A 22,964-nucleotide genomic window follows, 5' to 3' on the forward strand; every position below is an offset into this window, starting at 1 on the left:
AATTTATCAAGACTTGTGCTTGCTTCAGTAGCATATAAAGTAAAATTGGAATGATACAGCGAAGATTGGCATGGTCCCTGTGCGAGGATGACACACAGATCCCCAAAACATTTTATATTTTTACGTAAGTGACCCCCAAATTCTAAAGGACACTCATGCTATACTACTCAGACCCAGAGAGACTAAGTAACAAGGAAGGCTTAAGGGGGTTCAGCACATGGATCTCCCTGGGAAGGGGAAATGGAATAGATTTCCAGGGTGGACTGGGGACAGGTGGGGATATGAACAGGAGGGATCAGGTGGTGGGGTGGAGGGAGAGAGTACTGGAAGAGATGACTGGAATTGGGGGGGGCGGCATTTCAAGGGTGAGGCAGAAACCTAGTGCCGTGGAAACTCCCAGAAATCCACGAGGATGATCCTAGGAAAGACTCCTAGTAATGGAGGATGCAGAGCCTGAACTGGCCATCTTCTATAACCAGGCAAGGCTTCCAGTGGAGTGATAGGGGCACCAACTCAGCCATGAAACCTACAACCTACAATTGGTCCCGCCTGCAAGATGTGCTGGGGTAAAGATGGCACAGACCTTGTGGGAGTGGCCAGCCAATGCCTGGTCCAACTTGAGACCCATGCCACAAGAGGGAGCCCATGTCTGACACTGCCTGGAGGGCCAGGAACCAGAATCTTGGATAGCCCAGGGACCTAGGATAGAACCAAACACAGGCAGGAAAAAATAAATAAATAAAGATACTCTGCTAGACTTGTAGACTAGAGCCTAGCATAATTTTCATCAGAGAGATTTCACCCAGCAACTGACGGGAGCAGATGCAAAGACCCACAGCCAAACATTAATTAGGTGGAGCTCAGGGAATCCTGTGGAAGAGGACGAGGAAGGGTTGTAGGAGCAAGAGGGGTTAATGACACCACAGGAAAATAGCCCCGAGTCTCCTAACCCGGGCTCTTAGAGGCTCACCGAGACTGAATGGACAACCAGGGAGCCTGTGTCGGTCTGACCTAGGTCCTCTGAGTATATGTTATAGTTGTGTCTGGTGTAATGTGAAGCTACTAACAGTGGGAATGAGGGCTGTCTCTGACTTTTTTCCTGCTTTTGGGACCCCTTTCCTCCTACTGGGTTGCTTCATCCAGCCTTAATATGAGGGGATGAGCCCAGTCTTATTGTAAGTTGATATGCCATGTTTGGTTGATATCCCTGGGAGGCCTGCCCTTTTCTGAAGGGAAAGGAGGAGGAGTGGATCTGGGGAAGAGGGGAGGTAGGGGGAGGTAGGGGGAGGGACTATTCACACTCTGTATCACCTCTCCTTCTGTAGAGATGCAAGGTCGGGAGAGGGAAGAAAGAAGCATTATGGGTATGTGAGGCTTCTCTGGGAAGGTTGGGCTGTGGCTCACAGATCATGGCTGGCAGAGTGTCCCAGGAGTAAGAGCAGGTCCCCTTGAGGAGAACTCATCAATTTACCACAGCTTAGGACATCTCAGGAAAAGCAAAAGACTATAACACCGCAAGTGTGAGAACAGGAAGCATGAGGTGTCCTGAGGGCCTTGGTGCTCATCATATTCTGCCTGCTTGATTCTCCTTGAAGGCCATGACCACAAGGGAAATGGGAGGATGGAGTGATGCTGCCTTCAAGGAGACCGGCATTATGTCTCAGGAGGAAGGGCAAGTGAGGTCCTCTAGTGAGCAAAGAACTAGCCTCATTATTATTGAGGAAGAACAGTTGTCGGGGACCCTAGGCTGGGAGGTAAGGAGATCTGAAGTCTCAACCAGAATATCACCATCATGGATTCTCTTGAGATGCCATGGACCACTGCAGGATATAGATGGGGGACTATGGGACAAGGAGGCCCTGGGGACCAGCTCAATCCAAAACTACTAGCTTGAGTTGTCATCCTGGTAGGCCAAGGAGCTCTGTGTGGTGCCGAGAGATAGCAAACCTAGCATGATCAGGGAATGTGTCTGAATCCTGGCTCCCCCACATTTCTGGGAGCCAGGCTACAGTTTCCCCATCTGTACCAACTCTGACTCCTCCCATTGCTCGGCTCCTCTTCCCCATCCCAGGAAAGGGGAAATGGGGAACAGGAAGTTGGTGTATATCCATCTGCTAAGATAGCTGCCCGATCCTGTTATAACAAGACTGTCCTTGTTCCCCATCTGTGACACCTGTCAGACCTGTCAGGGTTACAGGTCCTTCCCCCCAGATCCTCTTGAACTGGCAAGGAGAGGGAGAAATACCAGGTAGCTAGAAGGCTTGACCTACCCAAGTGAGCCTCCCTTGACCTCCTACTTCCTTGTGTGTTGACTGGAACTCTAGGCCACTTGCCTTAGCTGGCTACATACCTACCCCTTTAGCACAAATGACCAGTCCCCAGGCATTAGCAGGTACTTGGTGCTGAGTGAACTTTTCTCTCAGCAAGTGACCCACAGGGCCCACCTGTTTGTGTTTTAGAGGCTTCTGTGGTAGAGAGCAAGGATGAAAGGTTCAGGGGCTGGGCCTTGCATTTCCCGAGAAAGTTCTGGCTGGGGTGGCTTGCAGCCTCTGACACCCCCAAAGTGAAGAACTACAAGTGAGAAAGGATCCAGTAAAGCCCGTATCTGCGGCATCTGAAAGCCTAGCTGTCTTATTTTCAGGGTCCCAAAGCTGCCTCGGGATATTCACGCTCTCCCCACCAGCTGCAGGGCCATACCTCCTGCTCTCTGACCTAGTGGGCATTCTTCAGTGACCCACAGGGGCCCAGGCCCGCCCTTTGACACAGTGCTAGAGTCCAGATGTTGCTGAAACGTGAGCTACACCGCTCCCAAGGGGAACAGTGGCAGGGACCCTGGCTGGAGTACTGCTGGCCCCTCTGGGGGAAATACGCCTCAGGCTCTGTCTCTGCTCTAAGTGTCTATGCGTTTGCTGTCTCAGAATGTTACCCAATGCACTAACGTGTCAGGGAAGCAGACGATGATGCTTAGGCACGCTTGGGCGCGATCCCTGAGCTCAGCTCAGCTCAGTTACCGTGCGATGATGAGGGGATGTGACAGACAGCAGTACCAGCTCTCGGCAGGTGCACTAGTTACTCTGTGGTTCCCGGGACGAAACACCCGGCCACAGAAACTGCAGGAAGGCAGGCTTTATTTGCCTCTCTGTTTGAGGGTGTAGTTCAACGTGGTGGAGGAAGACACAGAGCAGAAGCATGAAGTGGCGGCTCACATTGCGTCTATCACCAGGAAGCAGAGAGAGGTGGATTGTTGGTTCTCTACTCCCTTTCTCCTTTTGATTCAGCCCTGCACCCAAGCCCGTGGGAGGGACCACCTTAGGGTGGTCCCTCCCACCTCAGTTAATCTAGAAACTCCTCAGACACGCCTGGTGATTTGTCTCCTGGGTGATTCTAGAGCCTGTCAGGTTGGCACCATCCCCCATAGCGGGAGACCGTACACCAGCAAGGGTCACAGCCCAGGAGTCAGAGCAGGGAGGCAATCTGGTGTAGCTTCCTCTGAGTAGAAGAGGGAAAAGTCAAAGACGAGGCCAGTCATACCGCGGCACACAGCGAGGTTCCAACGGTTTCTTTTTCTCCGATGCCCACGCTACCACCTTGTTCTCTGCCCATCTCATTGACTATGGGCCCCAAGCCTGACTTCTCTTCCTATGGCAGGCCTGTAGGTATCGGGGCTCATCCCTGTTTTCCCAAGTGTTAGATTATTTAAAAACAGCTGGAGGGAGAGAGAAGACCGGAAAGAAGGAAGGAAGGAAGGAAGGAAGGAAGGAAGGAAGGAGGAAGGAAGGAAGGAAGGAAGGCAGGCAAGCTTGGTCTGACCTTAGGCTACCCCAGTCCTCCTTCCATGGCCCACAACTTCCTGAAGGCTCACAGGCAGCGGCTGCTACTGTTGCCATGGCAATGCTGGCAGTAATGGCGGTCATGAGGCCCACCTAAATCTAGGTTCTGACCTTAGGCGGGACCATGTTTATTCACAGGGAGGGGGCATCTTGTCATCCACATGTGTGGATGGCCAAAGTGTCTACAGAAGACGGGATTTGGTCTCTTGTGGGGGTGGAAATGACTTCCATAGTCTGCAAGGGAAGCTGGGAAGTGTAGTCTTTCAGCAGGAAACTTTCATTCCAAACTCTGAGAGGATATAAAAAATGCAGGGCAAGGTGTGATAGCTGTTTCCTGCTGCGGAGGGTCTTTGTGGCAGGGATTGCTGTCTGCGTGCTGGGTTCCAAGGCCTGACTGGCACTTCCACCATGGTGTCAGTTATGCTAAGGCCGGGGGGACTGTTACAATCCCTATTGGTTCTACAGGCATGAGTCAAGTCATGGACTCATCTGGGAGAACGGGGTTATATTGTCTCATTAGCATTAATAGTTTAACAGAATTTGTTTTCTAAGTAGGCAGTTGAGGAATCAGGATCTTATAGTGAGAGCTAGGAGCAAAAGGATTAATGACCAGCCATGACCTTAAGTGTAGTAGTTAGCCAGGGGTCGAGAACAAATATTAGTACCAGTTGATGTCTCTCTCCTTGTGTTTCTTTTCTTTTTCTTTTCTTTTTTTTCTTTTTTTTTTTTTTTTTTGGTTTTTTTTTTTTTTGGTTTTCCGAAACAGGGTTTCTCTGTGTAGCTTTGCACCTTTCCTGGAACTTGCTTTGTAGACCAGACTGGGCTCAAACTCACAGAGATCTGCCTGCTTCTGCCTCCCAAGTGCTGGGATTAAAGGCGTGCGCCACCACCGCCCGGCAAAGGATGAGCCTGAACTCTTTTTGAGCTGAGAATTGAACCCAGGGCCTTGTACTTGCTAGGCAAGGCTCTACCACTGAGCTAAATCCCCAACCCTATTTCTTTTTTTTAAAGGTTATTTTTGACAGTGGCTAAATCTTTTTATCTCTGATTGGCTGGCATAGAAGTAACACGCTTTTTATTTTATTTATTTATTTATTTTAGTGTTACACAGAGCCCTTCTTGTCTCATAAAGAGGAGGTCCAGTTCCTCTTCATTCTGAAGAACAACCTCGGCTAAAGACTCTAACTGGGTTTCCACACTGGAAGCAGAATTTTTAGGTGGCCCAAGTCTATGTTTACTTGAGTACTGAGTTTTTAAAAAGTTTTCATTCCCCATAACTAGGGCTAAAGTTTCAATTACAGGGGAGCGCATGGTACTTGCCCCCACAAAGAGGGGAGTGGGGACAGCTTATTGTGCATGGGGAGGCCAGGAACCTAGATTTAGGTGGGCCTCATGACCGCCATTACTGCCACCATTGCCATAGCAACAGTAGCAGCCGCTGCCTGGGAGCCTTCGGGAAGTTGTGGGCCATGGAAGGAGGACTGGGGTAGCCGTGGGCAGGATCATTCCCCTTCTGTTTTAGATGTTTCTCCAGTCAACAGACCTGACAGAAACACAAAGATAGACAACCAGGCCTAGCCACGACACATTCATCTACCTGAGCAGCCCAAGGGAGTCTGGTGATATCTCACATGGATCCCAGACACTGGATCATCAATGCTCCTTTATACTCTAACAGAGGGCACCTTAACCAGACTTACCTCTGCTGGTACCAGACCAGGTGACTTCAGAATTTGTTTCCTTTTTGAAGTGGAGGTGTCAGACTCCTCCAAAACTTTAGGCAGTGATTGATCAAAGGGAGTCATAGGGTCCTGGACGGTCTTCAGGCTGTGTACCCCCTAGGAGTTTCTTGGACCCCTGCACTCTTCCCTGCTCTGAGGGGATCTGAGACCCCCAGTGTCTCAAAGTCTGGTCTCTGGGGATCTTGGTGGAACCTCCAGAAACGCTGTGGGGTATCCACCAGAGAAGACTACTCAGATACAAGTTTAAGTCGATAGAAAGTCTGTATTAGCAGGCTGGCGACTACACTGGGTGCTCAGGATCCCAGGGCAGTCCCGAGCCTTCCTCAGGGTGAGCTTTTAAGTACAAAAACCATATCGTGGGTTGATATACATCGGTTAATAAGAACAGTTAGCCAGAAGCAGAACTACAGAAGCCAAAAAGCAAGGTTAGGACAATTAGAGACTTCCCCAGAACTACAGACTTTGAAGGACTGGGTCTTTGTTTTCATTACGGCAAGAGGTGCAGTCACTGTGTTGAGTTTTATGGCCTGAATGATACTTCCATCATGGAGACGGTTGTGCTAAGATCTGGGAGCCTGTTATGACACTGAGCTTTGCTGGTTCTACCAAGCCTGGTCTCAGAAGCACATTCTCACTATGAAGGGGCCTGAACAGCAGTAACTCTGACAGGTCAGAGAATTAGTGGTGACTAAGAAGCTTGGGAGGTTCTGGACTCCCACAAAGCCTTTTAGGGAAGCGCCTGGTACCCGATGGCTAGCCTTGGGCACTTAACCTGGCATATCACTTTCAGCCTCCCTGACTTCTCTACATCTCTGGGATGTCATAGAAGAAGTTCAGCAATAGATGTGAGGATGCTCACTGAGCAGTTAGCCTGAGCTGTGAGGATGCTCACTGAGCAGTTAGCCTCACGTGTGTGGCGGGCGGAAATGAGTCTGAAATGAGGTCTTCTCGGAGGAATCCTGTCCCTCCCTTCTATGTGACTTACACTGTCAGCTATCAGCCGTCCTTTCTGGCCCTCCTTCCAGATGTTGGCATCTGTGTACAAACATGATCGATTTGGGTGAGAAACGTGAGGGCAGAGGAAAAGGCAAGGGTAGCTGTCATTCTCTGAGGTTCAACAGACCAGTCCTTCCATTGGGGGCAAATGGTCTTGTAAGAATAGGTAGGGGGTTGGGAATGTCCAAGGGGAGGCTGCTGAGGTCCATTACAGCCTGGAGATCTCAGAGTAAAATGATATATTGCACATTAGGACCCCAGCAGGGTAGTGAATGAGATTTCGTACCTCCTCTTAGCGGGGTAAAACACAGAGCTGGTAGGGCGACGGGGTTGTCAGAGCACCAAAGACCCCACGGTCGCTGGGCCGGGGCTGTCCATCAGGCACCGAGAAGCTAAAGCGCTGCAGGAGGCAGGTGAAGAAGAGGAAGAGCTCCATGCGGGCCAGAGGCTCCCCCAGGCATGCTCTGCGGCCTGTGGGTGGGAGAGGGGCTCAGTCAGTCTGGGCCCTGATGGATGCTCAACTCTCCAAGGCACCCTAGGGAGAGATAGGGAGCCAGGCACCCCCCCCCCCAGGACCTGCTGAGAATGGCATGAAGGCCTCATGCTTCACAAAGCGGCCCTGGGCATCCAGGAAGTGTTCAGGATGGAACTGGAGAGGCTTCTCCCAGACAGTCTCATCCTTCAGCACGGAGGACAGGTTGGTGATGAGGGTCGTTCCCTGGCAGGAGAAACATGGTGTGAACATGGACCGGGATGGGGTCACCATGATCACATGCACTCACCCACTTTCATGTAACCTCAGCCCTAGAAGCTTCTCAGCCCTCTCTTTGATGTTATGACAATGATAAGTGACAAGTGACATCGGTATACACACCGTCACCTGTACTGGTAGGTAGTGGCTGCTACAACCACCCCAGCCATGTTTTAGCTTGCGTGATTTTCTAGCTGGGGTTCTGGTGTACAATTCTTGTTACTGTTCCGCTTCCCATACTCCCCAGGGGAAGCCGGTACTGTGGAGCTGAGAATTGGAGAGCCCAGATTCCAGTCCTTCTTAACTGGGCAGCTCAGGCCACTAGCTGCCTGGTAACACTGACTGGACATTAGAGGCCTCCAGGCCTACCTTCGGAATGAGGAAGCCCTGCATTTCAATGTCACGAGATGTCTTGTGAGGCACACCAAGTGGGAGGATGTCCCCAAAGCGCTGGACTTCATGAATGACAGCATTGGTGTAGGGCATGGAGGCCTGGTCTGCCATCTCTGGACTCCGCCCCTGCCCTATGACTTCATCGATCTCCTGGTGGACACGGTCTGGAGAAACAGCATCCCCCAGTTAAGGAGCCCCAGGCAGATGCCCCTTATCCCTCTACTACTTCTGTGTTAAGGTCTGGGTCCATGGGAGAAAGATGGCCATCACCCTTGCTGGAGTCTGGGTCAAGTCAGTGCTGGAAGCCACGTGTGTCTCAAGTAAGCTTAAGGAGTGTGCCTCTCCCCTCCCTCTTCTTTCTTCCCAGCTCCAGCAAGACTCACGCTGCACATCTGGGTGCAGGATCATGAGGAGCAGGGCCCAGGCCAGTGTGGTTGAAGAGGTCACCATCCCCGCCATGAACAAGTCAGCCACCACTATACGCAGGTTCTCATCATTGAAGCTGCTCTCGGGGTTCCCCTTGGCCTGGGCCAGGCAGAAAGGGTAGACTCAGTGGGGAGAGAAGTCCCTCAATGGCCTCCCATTGTCCCCAGGCAGCCCAGGGGCTGAGGCACTTGGTGATACACAGGATGGCAGCCCCCAGCCCCTGGCCCCATGTTAACAGCTGCCCCTCACCTTCTCCACCTCCTCCAGGAAGGCATCGGTCAGGTCTCGGGGTGGCTGGGCAGGGTCCCGGGTTGTCTTGTGTTCAGTTAGCAGCTCGTCCAGAATAGCCATGAAGGCCTTTTTCCCAGAGAAGACCTGGCCAGCCAGCCCTGGGATGTGCAGGAGTATCGGGAACACATTCAGGAACTGTGACCAACAGAGAGGTTCCAAGAGAGGGACCTGGGTGCTTCCTGTGCTGTGGGTCCCAGCCTCCTCCAGGGTAGACTAGTGATGTAGTCCCTCCCAATGCCAGCCTCTAACCTTCTTGCCCTGAGTTTCCAGGAGCGCTATCATACTGTGGAAATTTCAGACGTGTGTAGCCTCCACAGGCACTCACCATTTCCAAGCACTCGACTTCAGTCTGTCCTGCCCCCTCCCATTGACGTCTGTCCAGCGCCTCCCAGAAGGCCCTCTCCTGGATCATCTTCCTGAGAGGCCCCACTGTATGAAGTTATCTGGGTACAGACGCCCCTGATCCCCTCACCATGGGCAGGAAGCCAGCTTCCTCCTTGAGAGTCTTTTTCAGGAGGTCCAGTAGCCTGATGAAGCGTGGGTCATCGTACTCAAAGCGGCAGGCGTAGAGGAGGGATGCGATCACGTTACACACCGCTTTGTCCAGCAGAGCGTTAGGCCGGAAAGGGCGTCCTGCGAGGGGAAACGCCGGTCAGGGTGTGTGCCGTCTGGCCCCACTTGGACCCACCAATCAATCCATCACCTACCGGCATAATCAGTGAAGGCCGCACAGAGGCATCTGGCCTCCTCAATCACCCACTGCTCTAGTGACTTCTTGCCCAGGCCGAAGTGGCGGAAGGTGGACACAGAGAATCGCCGCTGCTGACGCCAGGCAGACCCATACTGCGCTAGGACCACACCTGGAGGACCAAACTTGGGCCTGAGACCCAGTCCTCTTTTCCGCTCCTGTCCCTCCCACTGTGTCACTGCTATAGGATCCTTTCTCCGCCTTTCAGCCACCGGCCTCCCCTGCAGTGAGGTCCCGGACTGTCTCTAGCCCCCATTCCCCACCACTTCCGTCCGTCACTTTGGGCATTTGCCTTGAGAGCGCGGTCCAAAGCCCAAGTGGTCATTGGTGTGCAGCAGCGGCCGGTCCGCGGTGTCCTCGCTGTATCTCACCAGCGCCTCGCGCAGGGCTGTCAGCCCGTTCAGTACGACCACTGACTCAAAGGCCAGCTGGAGGCTGAACAGGTCCCCAAAGCGGCATCGCAGCTGTAGGCAAGGAGTGAAGCGCATTACTGGCCAGCCTGGATTCTCCGTGCTTAGCTGGACTGGATGGGACCCGGCAGGGGAGGTCCAGTCGTGAGCCTCGCAGAAGGATGGAATCTGGTATTTTTTGTCTGGGGAACTGCCCTGGACTCTTTATCAGTCACCCCACCATGATCTTGCAGGTCTGTACATTTGCCAATGGGTCCCATGTCTAGATGAGGAAACTAAGGATCATGGGTGTAAGTGGGGGAGTCTGAGAATCTGAGCTGGCAAAAGGGTGGAGGCGGCCGCTGCATCTTTCTCAACTTTGATTTCCTGACAGAGACACTGGTTCAGGATCACGGCCTTTCCCACAGTCTCAAAACATTTCCCTCTGGTGGAATGAGAAGGAAAGTGAGGTCTACATAACTTGATTTTCCTTTTATTGTGTGTGTGTGTGTGTGTGTGTGTGTGTGTGTGTGTGTGTGTGTGTGTGTGTGTGTTGGAGCCAAGGTCTCAGTTTGTAGCCAGGGCTGGCTTGGAACTGGCTGTGTAGGCCAAGCTGGTGTTGGATGCACAGAGATTTGCTTGCTTTTGCCTGCTCTGAGCGCTGGGATTAAAGGTCTGTACCACTGTGGTATTGGGCTTTTTTTCCTTGAAAAATTTTAGAATTGGTTTTTGAAATGGTCTCATTATGTAGCATGGGCTAGCCTGGAACTCTGCCTCCCGAGTGCTGGGATCAGAGGCATGTATCACCTGACTCTCAGATTTTGGTTTTAGAGATAGATTCATTATGTACCTTAAGGTGGCCTGGAGTTTATGACCCACCTGCCTTAGATCCCCAATTACAGGCATGTTGGACTTAGGACACAACCCCAGCACCCCCCACCCCCACCCCCCTACTATATTTTGTCATGTTAACTGGATCTCAAACTGGCTGTTAAGCCCCATCCCACCTCCTGGCCATTGCCTTTGGGGAGTTTAGGGTATCCTCAGATCCTACACCACTCTCCCCAAGGGAAGGGAGCCTCTCAACTTGCTTTCTCCTGGGGGCCAGCTCCTGTCCGGCATGTGGTTGTACTACCACCCACTGTGTTCTGAAGGGGGCTCACCATGGCCTCTCCTGACCTCTAACAATTCCCTTACTTTTTGTAAGCCCGCTGGCATATTCTGGAAGTCCACCTGCATCAGGTTCCCGAGCACAGGCAGGGGCACAGGGCCTGGGGGGAAGCGGGGTGTCCAGCGCTGGCGCCGGTGCATCAGGTCCACCAGAAGCAGGAAGATGACCATGAATATGGCCACGGACCACAGCTCAGTCCCTGTCAGCAGCCTCATGGCTGCCCTGCTGCTCTCTGGGTTTCTCAGGAAACACCTCTTGGTCCTCACTCCAGCCACCTAGGACCAGGAAAAACAGTATTATCACACCCCAGGCATTCACCTGGCCCAGGCTGGTCCCTTAGAAAGGAGCCAGTGCTGCCCTTTGCCCTCTGCCTTAAAGCCAAGCTGCTGTGCTTTCAGTGCCGAGTAAAAGGAGGACCAAGGCAGGCCAGGGGCAATGGTAGCCTTGGATGTCCCTGTCCCCTAAGTCCTCAGGAGCTGATGCAGGGGAAGCGGACAGAAACCTGGGGGAAGCATGGGAGCTTAGCATACTGGTTGTGCTTGTCTGGGTCCTGGGAGCTCCATGGGCAGATGACAGATGCACTCCCTGCTCAAGCCCTTGGTCGAGAGGAGGTATACAGACAGCAGAACTCAGAGAGGCTTGCGGATGCCGCCTCCATCTGGAGTGGGACTTCCCTGGAGGCTTCATTGGAGGACTTCGCTGGCAGCGAGTGAGGGCCTGAATGATGATATCACAGGACCCTGGGCTGTGGGGCCAGGTGCCTGGAATGGACCGTGTGGGTGAGGGAGGGCCACTGGGAGAAGAGCAGTAGCTGATGACTGGTATCAGTGCATCAGGTACTCTGGGGGCAGAAGATGGTCAAGGCCCGGCTACAGACAGGGTTTCCCTGACCAGCAGCCCACCCTATGGATGCCATGCTGACCCTAGGCACCTCAGGGCACACATGCAGCCTTCCATGCTCCAGATACCTGGCACAGGAGGGCACTTATCACCTCCTGGGCGTCTGAACATCCAGGGCTATACCCTTCTAAAGGAGCAGAGGCTGACCTTTGCCCTCTGCTTTGAGCCACACTGCTATTCCATCTGTGCATCCAGAAGAACCAGGCAGAGGCAGGGGCAGCGACATAGGCCCTTCCCCCTCTCTTGCCCAGATGCTTTCCCAGGCAGGGTAGGGAGGTGAAGTAACAGAACTTCTCCAACTTTCTGATACTCCTGAGCTTAGCCCCAGCCCCCCACAGAGCCATGGTCTGGAGCTGGGTGTGGTGACTCACATCTGTAATCCCAGCGTTTGGGTGGCTGAGACAAGGAGGACTGCTGTTTGAGTCTAGCCTGAGCTAAGGCGTGAGACCACGTCTCACACAACCAAAACGTTTGAAACCAAGCCCTGACTTCTTCCCATTGGCTCACTCACACCCTTACTATGGTGCAGGCTGTCCCCAGCATGGCTTTGTTTCCCCTCACCGCACTTGCCCAACCCTGACGGGTCCTCGCCTGACCACGTGTCTGTCATCCACTTTTGTGTGGAGCCTTATGGAGGCCCTAGTAATCCGAGGGAGCATGTGACAGGAAGCATGGGAGATGAGGGACTAACACATTCATAAAATTGTGAGAAAATACTTAAGGCATGCTGTTTTAACAAGAGGGAGGCTGGCAAGATGGCTTAGTGGGCAAAGGCATTTTCCTCGAAGGCTGGCAATCTGAGTTTGACCCCACGACCCACACAGTGGAAGGAGATACTCCATTCCCATAAGTTGTTCTCTGACCTCTGCATGGGTTCATGCATGTGCACACACCTACAATGTAACTAAACCTGAGGTTTACTTTGGCTTATGGCTCTGGAGGCTCCAAGGCTCCCTCCTGGTGGTCAAGTCCTGACGGTATTTGTGATGCATTACCTGACAAGAAACAGGAAGCCTACGTGTGGGGGGCACTGTTCCTCTCCTAGACCACCTGGATTCAACCACAGGCTCTACCCTAATGGCCTCATCCAAACCTATTTTCAAATAGTTATTTCCACCTTTAACTACTGTAGATGTGAGGTTTCCATCTCAATACTGCACAGCAGGGATTCAATCATAACACCTGAAGCTTCAGGGGACATGCGGCCAAGCGCAAGCTATAGACAGCTACTTCTGATAGGGTTGTGCCATTTTGTAAAGCTCCACATTGGTTGAACTCTGACAACTCCAGTGACTGCAGGAATTTGCTTTTTTAGAACTTAAGTAACTTGTTTGCCTAGATTCTTCCTACTTCACTTCCCCCCCCTCCCCAAGAATGGCTGGCCAGGAAACATGCTTATTGATCACCTGACCTTTCTGAACTGACCCCTAGCAATGGCCAGCTGCAAGCTTAATTTAACTTAGATCCACCATCCTTCCTCCTTTCTCTAAAATGTGTAAGAAGGGACTCACTCTGCCATGTGGCCCTGATCTCTCCTCCTAGTCCCCATCCTGCAGCCGTCTCTGGCATTAATAACCCAATAAATTTCTTACCTAAAAAACCCCTCTGGCTCAGGGTCCCCCTTGAGTAGAATCTCTTTCCTTGGCCTCAGATTGCACATGTGAGACAGACTCACTGAAGTGCCTAATCACATAAGTCTGCAACTGGTTCACTTCCCCACATCTTCCCACACGCACAACACACCCTCCCACACCCATCACCACCACCCTGGGGCAGCACCGACATACTCCAGGCACACACCCACTCACGTGCTCAGACACACCCCAGTCAGATCTGTGAGATGCATGGCTGGTACCCTGCTTCTGATGCCCAGGCTGCCTCTCGTTGGGAGGCAGCTCCCAGTAAGGCACATGGCTCCACACGGCTGGTCCCGGCAAGTCACACATCAGAGTGTCAGGAAGCAGCAGCTGGTGGCACCCAGAAGACCCTTCTGCAAACTCTAGTCTACAACATCTCTAGCAACTTCTGGAGGGACAATGTCGCACCTGCCTCTAACTGTCATTAGAAACCAGATGCTAATGCTGTTGATGGCCCTCGCCATGGGGAGTCGCTTCTTTCTTGTTCTCAGATTTTTTTTTCTTTTTTTTTTTTTTTTTATAGAAAGCTGGGTTAAAACTCTACAGACATAGCTCTCCTAGGAGTTTCTATTAGTTACTTTTCTCAAATCTGTAAGGAAATACCTGTCAAGAGGCAACAGGGGAAGTGGGGTTCATTTTGGCTCACAATGTGAGGGCACAGTCCATCATGATGGGAAAGCCTGGGGGTGGGGCACCTCAAAGTCCTGGTGGCCAGAGCAGGAGACAGCTGGTCCCCAACAGCCAGTCAGCAGAAGGAGAGTCACACAGTCAGGTAGCAGAAGGAGATGAATATGGATTCCCAGCTTGCTTTTATCCTTTTAATTCAGTCTGTGGCTCCAGCCCACAGGATGGTACCACCAACAACCGGGTAGTGGATGTCTTGCCTTAGTTAAACCTCATTAGAAACTCCTCACATAAACACTCAGAGAGGTGCATCCTACAAGATTATAGGGGGCTGGGGAGATGGCTCAGAGGTTAAGAGCACTGGCTGCTCTACCAGAGGTCCTGAGTTCAGTTCCCAGCAATGACACGGTGGCTCACAACTATCTATAATTCGATTTGGTGCCCTCTTCTGGCAAGTAGGCAGAATACTGTATACATAATAAATAAATAGATCTTTAAAAAAAGAGATTATAGATGAGTTCAAGCTGAAAATTTTAATTCAGCACCACAGAGGAACTTCTTACACACACAGATTAATGGCTTCATCAAATTCTTTTGAGACAGGGTTTCTCTGTGTAACAGCCCTGGCTGTTCTGGAACTTGCTTTGTAGCCCAGGCTGGCCTTGAACTCACAGAGATCCACCTGCCTCTGCCTCCTGAGTGCTGGGATTAGAGGCGTGCACTTCTAAGGCGCCAGCTGCTCCATCACATTCCTAATTGGGCCTGCACTGTATGGAAGTTAGTGTCTATAAAAGTTTCAGGATCACTACATTTCCTCTTCATTCGTAATTCCTGCCCCTCAGGGCGTGGACTTGGTTGACTGTCTCTGTACTTACTGACTCTCACTTCTGACTCCCCATATCTGCTCTTGAGACTCTGAAGGGATTTACATTTTGGTTATTCATTTTCAACTACAGAATTTCTTTTGGTCTCTGTTCATTACTGGTATTTGTTTAATACTTTTGTCTTAAAAAATATTTGTTTGTAGGAGTATGGGTGAATGCTGGCAGGTCTGTCTGTGCGCCATGTACGTGCCCGGTGCCTGCCAAGGCCAAAAGAAGACATCTTTTGGATCCCCTGGAACTGGAGTTAACAGATAGTTGTGAGCTTTCATGCGGGTGCTGGGGATTGATCCTGGATCCTCTGGAAGAACAGCCAGTGCTTTTAACCACTCTCTCCAGCCCCAATCTTTTACTTTTTAAAGACATTTTCTTTTATCATTTTGAACAGATTTCAGTGAGCTGATCTAAAGTCTGCCCAGTGACGTCAATGTCAGGGACAGTTTGCCCTCACTGCTTATTTCCCTATGTATGGACGATCTGTTCTGGCTCTTTCAAGCACTACCGTGTGGCTACTCTGGAGACAAGATCGCTTCTTGGCTCTTTGTTTCTGTGACAAATGCTAAGAGGAAAACTTACAAAGATTCATTTTGGCGCCCGGTTTGAGTCATCTCACTCCATGTCAACCTGCTCCACTGCTGTGGGGCTGTGGCCAGACGGAACATACAGTATGGAGAGCAAAGCGCCTCTCATGGCGGTGGGAAGGAGAGAGGGGAAGCACCAGGGACAAGATGTACCTCTCAAAGATGCAACCTCAGTAACTGACTACCTCCAACCCAGCCCTTCTTCCCAGTAGTCCATTCAGCGATGAACTCATCAATGGATTAACCCACTGGTTAGACTGAAGCCCTCATGGGCCAGCCACCTCTCAATAGTACCGCCACCCAGGGACCACGGCTTCAGTGCAGGAGACTTTTAGGGGATACTTCATGTGCAGGAGTCTTTTAGGGGATACTTCATGTGCAGGAGGCCTTTTAGGGGATACTTCATGTGCAGGAGTCTTTTAGGGGATACTTCATGTGCAGTAGCCTTTTAGGGGATACTTCATGTGCAGGAGTCTTTTAGGGGATACTTCATGTGCAAACCTAGAAAGGAAAGGGACCCCACCCCCCACCCCCTCTCCTGGGTTTCTCTGTGTAACAGTCCTGGATGTTCTGGAACCCGATTTGTAGACCAGGCTGGCCTTGAACTCACAGAGATCCGCCGGCCTCTGCTTTAACCATGGCAACAAAAAAAAGTCTCCTATATGGGCCAGAGAATGAAAAGTCAATGAAGGAACCCAGTAAGCCTTCGTGGTTGGGGATGGTAAGAGGTCACGAGAAACCTCTAGGTAGGGGGAGCTTGCGTGACCCCAGAATGGGTACGTGAGAAATCCCCCATGTGAGGGGACTGAGCGACCCTAGAGAGTCCATGGACTTGCAAGACAATTCTAATATGGGAAACCGAGCAGTTCTAGAAAGGACTGATTTACAATATACCCCTTGTATCTTGGGGAGAAAAAAGGTAAGTGTGTTATTTTCTCCTGTAGCTGTATGGTTTCTGTGTTACCTGAACTGAAGATGTGTGTGTGTGTGTGTACGTGAGGGACTAAGAATTAGACTCCTGTCAGGCAGGAAACAGATGGTAAAGATGGCACACTCCTGCTCTCTGTCTGTCTCACCCTCCTGACCCAAGACAAAGGCCTAGCTGCTTGAGACAGAGGCCTAGAAGGGTTTTCCTTCTGGACAGTAGCTCCCCTCCCCCACCGGTCAACAAGTTCAAGACTGGGCCAGAAAACATGAACTACTTTGTTGGGGGTGGACTTCTAGGTGGTGCAGCTGCTTTTACCTCAACCCTGTTCCTTGTAAGTAACCCCTCACCCCACACTCCTCTTAGTGACTCCAGTGAAAATCCATTAGCTCATCACTGATGATGAGGTGTTACTTTGGTCTGTTGTGCACTCTGCTTCTGGGGTGAATAGGTGTGTGTGTGTGTGTGTGTGTGTGTGTGTGTGTGTGTGTGTGTGTGTCTGAGTTGCATCTCCCCAGGAAAACTCTGTTATACAACAGCTCTTCAGGAGGAAATGACAACAGATTGTAGGTCCAGGGCAGTGGCCACGGATGGTATAGGGAATTAGAAAGTCGTTGATTCAGGGCTTGCCTCCCAGCCGGAGCTTCAGCGCATGGATGCCCGTGACATTATTTAGAGGCAGGTTCTCCGAAGAATCAAGGAGCACAGGTACCATGAACTGAGCCAGTGGACAAGCACCACAGCTAGGCTGGACTCCTGAGTGGTATCTCCCTATCCCACAGGCCCCCTTTAAGTTTCCTACATGCTACTCATCAGACTGGATGGCCAAAAGCCAGTCCAGACGTCTCTCGCCCCCTTAAACCTTGAATGCTTTGCAAACATTAGTAATTGTGCGCTGCAGGAAGCTCCCAGGACAACTATCTCTGTTAATCATCAAAATTTGGAGAAAACTCTGTGAACCAGACCCATCACTGTCCACCCCGGCCCCGCTTGAATAAAGATCCTATTTCTCTGTACCATCTGTACAAGTTTGCAAGTCAGTGAGTTTAACATTAGCTTCCCATACTCCTAACCTAAAAAGCTCACCGCCTCTAAACCAGATCATGGCTGTCTGCGACCAAGATACATTCTATTGGCCTGTTATGAAATCGCCTTGTTTATGGGCAAAGATCCAAACAGGAAGAAAGCATCCTTTGTTGATTTACAATCAACATCACTGAGTAGAAGTCACAGCGCCAAGGGAGAAAGCCCAAGTTGCTCAAGTTTCTCTCCCCGTGTCCTCTCTCCCTGTGTCCTCTCCGCCCCCCCCCCCCCCCCCCCCCCCGCACCCCGCCTGCATTGTTTCCGACAGCTGCATTATTTGGCGACCTTGAAGAAGTCACTTAGAAACTCTGCCTGCTTCCCTGGCTGCGAGAACCAGGTCTGTACTGCTGTTGCCCTGGATGACAAGTAAGGTGGCCGAGTCGGTCCTGAGCACATACACACTGCACACAAATCTGTCTGTCCCTGCAAATGGTGAGGCTGTTGTTCTTAATTCACTAAGCACCCCTCCCCTGAAATACCAACAGGTTAGAATACTTCCGAAATCCGAAAATCAAGGTGACCCCTAGCTAGGTCAACTATCCCAGCCTCTTTCTCTTTGAAGGAAAAATCCAAACACAGGAACTGGATCCGGATTCAGAGGGCATTAACAGTTATTGACTACATTACTCCACACACACAATTTTAACCAAACACTCACGATGCCTCCTTACAGTAGCAATGCTGTCCCACCCAACAGGCAGACCAGAGGGCTTATAGCACCCACAGGTCAAGAACCCCAAGGTGGTGACAAGAGACGTATTTGGGAAGATGACCCTTTATGGAAAGGATCAGAATGTCATCGGCCCTCTTCGCCATGTTGCATGGTTTCCCACTGATGTTGCTATGTCTAGAGTCAAGGGAAATTGGATGTTACGCACACAGCAGACACAGGTCTTTGCCTGGCCTAAATATAGCTCTTCACCTATCACAGATGTGGCCGTCAAGGCTCTGGGAAGGCACCTGCCTTGTCAGCCAGTTTCAAAATGACAGAATGGGACCTCCTGTGTGGTCTGTCAACCCTGCATCTAGGCGGCATGGTCCCAGGATCCTGCTTTTAAACCCCAGAGGGTTGCCTGATGAGTTACAGAGCAGGCTAGGCAGTGAGTGACAAGACCCAGCAGGGTCCCAGGTTCGGGTTTGGGATGAGTGTCTTCCCTGAGTAGGCAACCCTGCTGGAGCAGAGGGGATACAGGGCTTCTTCTACTGTGCAGCACGATACTCCAATGCTCCCGCCAACCCCCCCTCCGCCAAAAGAGACTAGATATGGGAGAACTCTGACTGGGCAGCGAGAGGGACAGAAGCCCGTGTGGTGTCCTAGAAACTGGAACACTTCCATTTTAATAGTCTATTTCCAAGGTCCCTTGTGGGGGCACAAGACATATCCCAGCACAACCACCGGACAGTCAGGCCTCTTCTCCCCACGGTAGGACACAGTCTTCCACTGAGCACCCCGAGTGCCGCCTTCTCACAAGCCTGTCATGTTCAGGGCATAGGCGGCATCATCAAATGTGCAGACGCTAACTGTCACATCCCCCAGACTGTATCTTCTATGAGTAAAGAGACGACCCTGCCCTTTGAACAGTATTTCTGACAGCGGAGACAGATTCCACAGGGCATGTCTCTTCTCTCCCTCTCAGACAGCTGAACAGGGTGAGGGGTTGATGTTTTGTAGCTGAGCACGAAAGTACTTGGACCCAGCGGTCTCAAAGCCGTAACCTCTAATTCATCACCAGCATGAACTCGACAACGGTGCCCTAGAGCTTAGAAATCACACATGGAGCCAGCAGATTCAAACGAGGCAAGCTAACAGTGGAGAGGCCTAACAAAGAGCACCCAGGCCGATGACCCACTTCAGCCACTGCCAACATGGGCCGCTGGGGCTTTTGGAAGTTCCCTTCACTCCCTCTTGAAACATTTTGTGCCGTAAGAATCATTACACAACGTTTTGTTCTTTGGAACATCATCTGCACACCCCACGTCTGTTCTCAGGATCCAGGCAAATGGTGGAGAGCTGCTTTTCCATCCTCCTCCGGGCCCTCGTCTAACTTTCCAAATCCCACAGACACAGCCCCGCAGGAAAAAAAAAAAAAAAAAGACTCCAACCCCTTCACATCCTCGGGGCTGGGAGGCAGAAATACTTGAAAAACTTCAGGGTTAAGATACGCAAGGTAGCTTGTAATCATAGTATTTGGGAGCCTGAGGCAGGAGGATTGTATGGATTTCGAGGCCAGCCTGGGCAGCAGTATGAAATCTGTCTCAATAACAAAACAAACAACCAAAAGGAAACCGAATCTCTAGGACTTCTGTCACTAACCGATGAGATGCATGCTCGGCTGTTTCAGGGGGGACGCACCAGTGTCTGCTGCTGACTAGACACCCCAACAGGAACAGGATGGGCCGCCTGGGTGGAGGTAACCATGATAAAGTACAACAGGCTATTAACTGTGCATTCTAGTTGGTGGTCTGTGGTCGTGGACTGTAAAACTCCTTGTATGTTCAGTGCAGAATTTCTTTGCTTTCTCTTGTTTGTTTTGAGACAAAGTCTCACTATGTAGAGTTCTGGCGGTCCTGGAACTCACATGTAGACATGTAGACCAGGCTGTCCTGGAACTCAGAGATCCTCTTGCTCCTGCCTCCGAGTGCTGGGATTTTAGCCCAGCGTAGATTTCTTTTAGTTTTTCCTAATTAAAATGGGGGTGGGTCCTCTAAGAGTCACTGACAACAACATTCAGCCTCAGTGGGTGCAAGCTGGGCTGGCACGGGTCCACGCACCAGCCCCATCCTAACTTCCCAACCTTGGCTCCACCCCAAAGGGCAAGAAGCAGAGTCTGTGGAGAGAGGGCTGGTTTGTTTAGATACTGCCTGTGCTCACGAGGCCCAGAATACACTCCAAAGGGCAAGTTATGCAAAGGCCCATGGGTCAGGTCTCCACCCTGCTCGCTGCAGAACAGAGGTCCGCAGTCCTGAGGCCTGGCTACACGCGGATTCCCGGGCTCCGTGACTTCTGGCGTGAGCCCCAGGAACCTGCTCTTTCTTAGGTCCAGGGTGCTTCTGGCATCTTAGCCTCAGCCTGGGACAACCAAAACTGCTTACTCCATCCTCCCTCAGGGGACAAGAGGCCCTGGGGTTCCCATCTGCTCACTCCAGTGGGGAGCAGCACCCGGCCCAAAGGGGAGGGACTGCCCCCCACCCCCAGCTCCAGTGCCAAGGTCGCCCCAGCTCAGGGGCTGTGGGGGCCCGCCTCTCACCTGTCCCGCAGCAGAGGGGCAGACTTGCAAGCTCCGCCTTTACCGGTGTGTTCTGAAGCCCAGCAAGGGGAGGAGGAGAGGCAAGAGGTGTCGGGAGCCCAGCAGGAACCGGAGGAGGAGCTCAGAGGAAGAAGAGCTCTGGGCAGGATCCACTCAGAGGAGGGGGAGGGGGTGCAGTGAGGAGCAGCAACTCTGAAGAGGAGGGCACTGGAGGAGGAGGGGACACTGAGGAGGAGGATCCACCCCGGGGAGGTGGGGACGCTGGGAGGAGGAGGAGGAGGAGGAGGAGGAGGAGGAGGAGGAGGAGGAGGAGGAGGAGCAGGAGTTTGAAGGACGCCTTCTAGGGAAGAGGATTCGAAATGAAGGGGAGCTCTGAGGAAGAGGCCTCAGCCCTGACAGGTCTGAGGTTTGAGCTCCCCGCCTCCTCAGTCTCTCCCATCACCCAGAGCCGGCTTGAGACTTACTAGCTTGTGCTCCCAGAGGGCTCCAGGCTTACAGTGGGCCACAGATGGTTCTTTGGGGGGCACTGAAGACAGAGGGAACTGCAGTGAAAATTTTTAAAAAAGTATAGAGAAGCATTCATCCTTTGCACACAAGGGAACCATGATGAGATTAACAGTTAACTTCCCATCAGAGACTGTGGAGACCAGAAGATACAGGATAACATATGCAAATCCTGAAGAATGTCATCCAAATTTCCTCAAGAAAAATTATCCTTCAGGAATTAAGGAAAAAAGCAGGACATTTCCAGATAAAAGCTGAAGGGGATCACTATCAGTGGACTTGCCTTACAAGGCATGGTAGAGGGAGTCCCCAGGCTGAAAAGAGATGATGCGAGCCGTTGACTCAAAGTCAGAGAGGTGAGCACAGGGCACGGTAACAACGCCACGAATAAAAGTGTTAGTGTGCTCCAGGATTGTAATTCCTTTCTTTTTGCCTGTATGGCTGCAAACACCAATGCATGAAACAATCATTACAAATCTGTGTTCACAATATAAGATGTATAAATACGCAATCCGTGCAATAATAATAGGATAGTAGGGGAGGCACAGAGGTCAAGTGCACAGAGTTTGCATGCCACAGAAAGTGAATTGCCACCCAAACAAGGTTTTTCTAAGTTTTAGGCATTGATTACACCTGGAAGCTCACTGGCCAGCTCTCCTGGAGTGTGTATTGTGGCAGAAACAAGACTCATGCTCCCACAAGGTGGAAGATGAGATCCGAACCCCAGAAGTTATCCTCTGACCTCTATATTCGCTCAGGGGCATGTCCTCTCCCCATCCCATGTATACACCCTCATAAGGAGCTTTAAAAGATGTTGACTTAATCCCCGAGGTAAAGAATGAAAAACAAATAAAATGTACGAAGGTGAAAAGGGAATCAAAGAGGAACACCGAGCAGTGCGGAAGGGCAGAGTTGGGGCCGTTAAGTGGAGACACAAGGAACGCAGAAATAAAGAAGGGAAGCGGAGGAGGCAGTGGCCTCGCTTGCTCTCTATTGCTGTGATGTGAACACTTGGACCAGAAGAGACTCTGGGGAGGAAAGGGTTGACTTCAGCTTACACTTCCAGGTCACAGGCCATCAATAAGGGGAGTCGGGGCAGTAGCTGAAGCAGAGACCACAGAGGATGCTGCACACTAGCTTGCTCACAGGCATATGCTTAGCTGGCTTTCTCATCCAGCCCAGGGCTTCCTGCCCAGGGAATGATGCCACCTATGTTGGTTGGGCCTTCGTTTATCAATTAACAATGAAGACACACACACACACACACACACACACACACACACACACACACACACACAGGTCAATATAATCCAGACTTCTCTCAATTGAGACTCCTTTCTCAGGTGACTCTAGACTGTATCAAGTTGACAGCTAAAGCTAAGAGAGCAAGGCTTTCCTCTCAGTAATTAATTGAGGATTAATTGAAGTGTACCTGAATTAAACCCTCTTATTGAAAGCAGAGATTAGTAAATTGGTTAAGAAATGAGATCCAGGCCGGGCGGTGGTGGCGCACGCCTTTAATCCCAGTACTCGGGAGGCAGAGGCAGGTGGATCTCTGTGAGTTCGAGGCCAGCCTGGTCTCCAAAGCGAGTTCCAGGAAAGGCGCAAAGCTACACAGAGAAACCCTGTCTCGAAAAAACCAAAAAAAAAAAAAGAAATGAGATTCATGTGGATACCAGTTTCAGGAGAGCCATCAGGTAAGATGAAATAAAGAAGTTGAAATTAGAAACATGTAATCCTCCTGCTTGAGGCTTCCAAGTACTGAAACCGCAGGCCTGTGCCAACGTCTAGGCTTGGCACACCCTTTTCTCACAGCATTAGCTATTCTTTGGGGAGGGATGAGG

General features: G+C 51.3%; 1 protein-coding gene and 1 non-coding gene across 4 annotated transcripts; one reads left to right on the top strand and one right to left on the bottom strand.

Annotated features, from left to right (window-relative positions):
• The first annotated feature begins 15 nt into the window (after positions 1-15).
• On the top strand, positions 16-122 carry LOC121824572 (U6 spliceosomal RNA). The gene has a single exon (XR_006066504.1). It is a non-coding gene; the product is annotated as a U6 spliceosomal RNA (small nuclear RNA).
• LOC102913929 (cytochrome P450 2D4) lies at positions 118-20,771 on the bottom strand. Of its 3 annotated transcripts, none has more exons than XM_042265248.2 (11): positions 20,617-20,771; positions 10,764-11,012; positions 9,470-9,641; positions 9,137-9,289; positions 8,902-9,062; positions 8,388-8,564; positions 8,096-8,237; positions 7,689-7,876; positions 7,145-7,286; positions 6,855-7,039; positions 118-699 (listed from the first exon to the last, which is right to left on the bottom strand). In XM_042265248.2, the coding sequence occupies exons 2-10, from the start codon at positions 10,950-10,952 to the stop codon at positions 6,861-6,863; spliced, it is 1,503 nt and encodes a 500-aa protein (XP_042121182.1). In that variant the 5' UTR covers positions 10,953-11,012; positions 20,617-20,771; the 3' UTR covers positions 118-699; positions 6,855-6,860. The 3 variants fall into 3 exon arrangements, with proteins under 3 accessions (XP_042121182.1, XP_042121181.1, XP_042121180.1); XM_042265247.2 differs by lacking the exon at positions 118-699 and adding an exon at positions 5,815-6,607; XM_042265246.2 differs by lacking the exon at positions 118-699 and having other exon boundaries at positions 5,815-7,039.
• Positions 20,772-22,964: the final 2,193 nt, after the last annotated feature.

This window comes from Peromyscus maniculatus, chromosome 20, assembly GCF_049852395.1.
Source record: "Peromyscus maniculatus bairdii isolate BWxNUB_F1_BW_parent chromosome 20, HU_Pman_BW_mat_3.1, whole genome shotgun sequence".
NCBI classification, from domain to species: domain Eukaryota; kingdom Metazoa; phylum Chordata; class Mammalia; order Rodentia; family Cricetidae; genus Peromyscus; species Peromyscus maniculatus.

Bases quoted from the DNA above. Each gene is read 5' to 3' on its own strand.
- LOC102913929 (XM_042265248.2), bottom strand. From the start codon at position 10,952: ATGAGGCTGCTGACAGGGACTGAGCTGTGGTCCGTGGCCATATTCATG. The intron at 9,290-9,469 runs GCAAATGCCCAA...TTGGTCCTCCAG, and splicing joins CTTTGGACCGCGCTCTCAAG to GTGTGGTCCTAGCGCAGTAT. The intron at 7,877-8,095 runs GTGAGTCTTGCT...CTGTTTCTCCAG, and splicing joins CCTGCACCCAGATGTGCAGC to ACCGTGTCCACCAGGAGATC.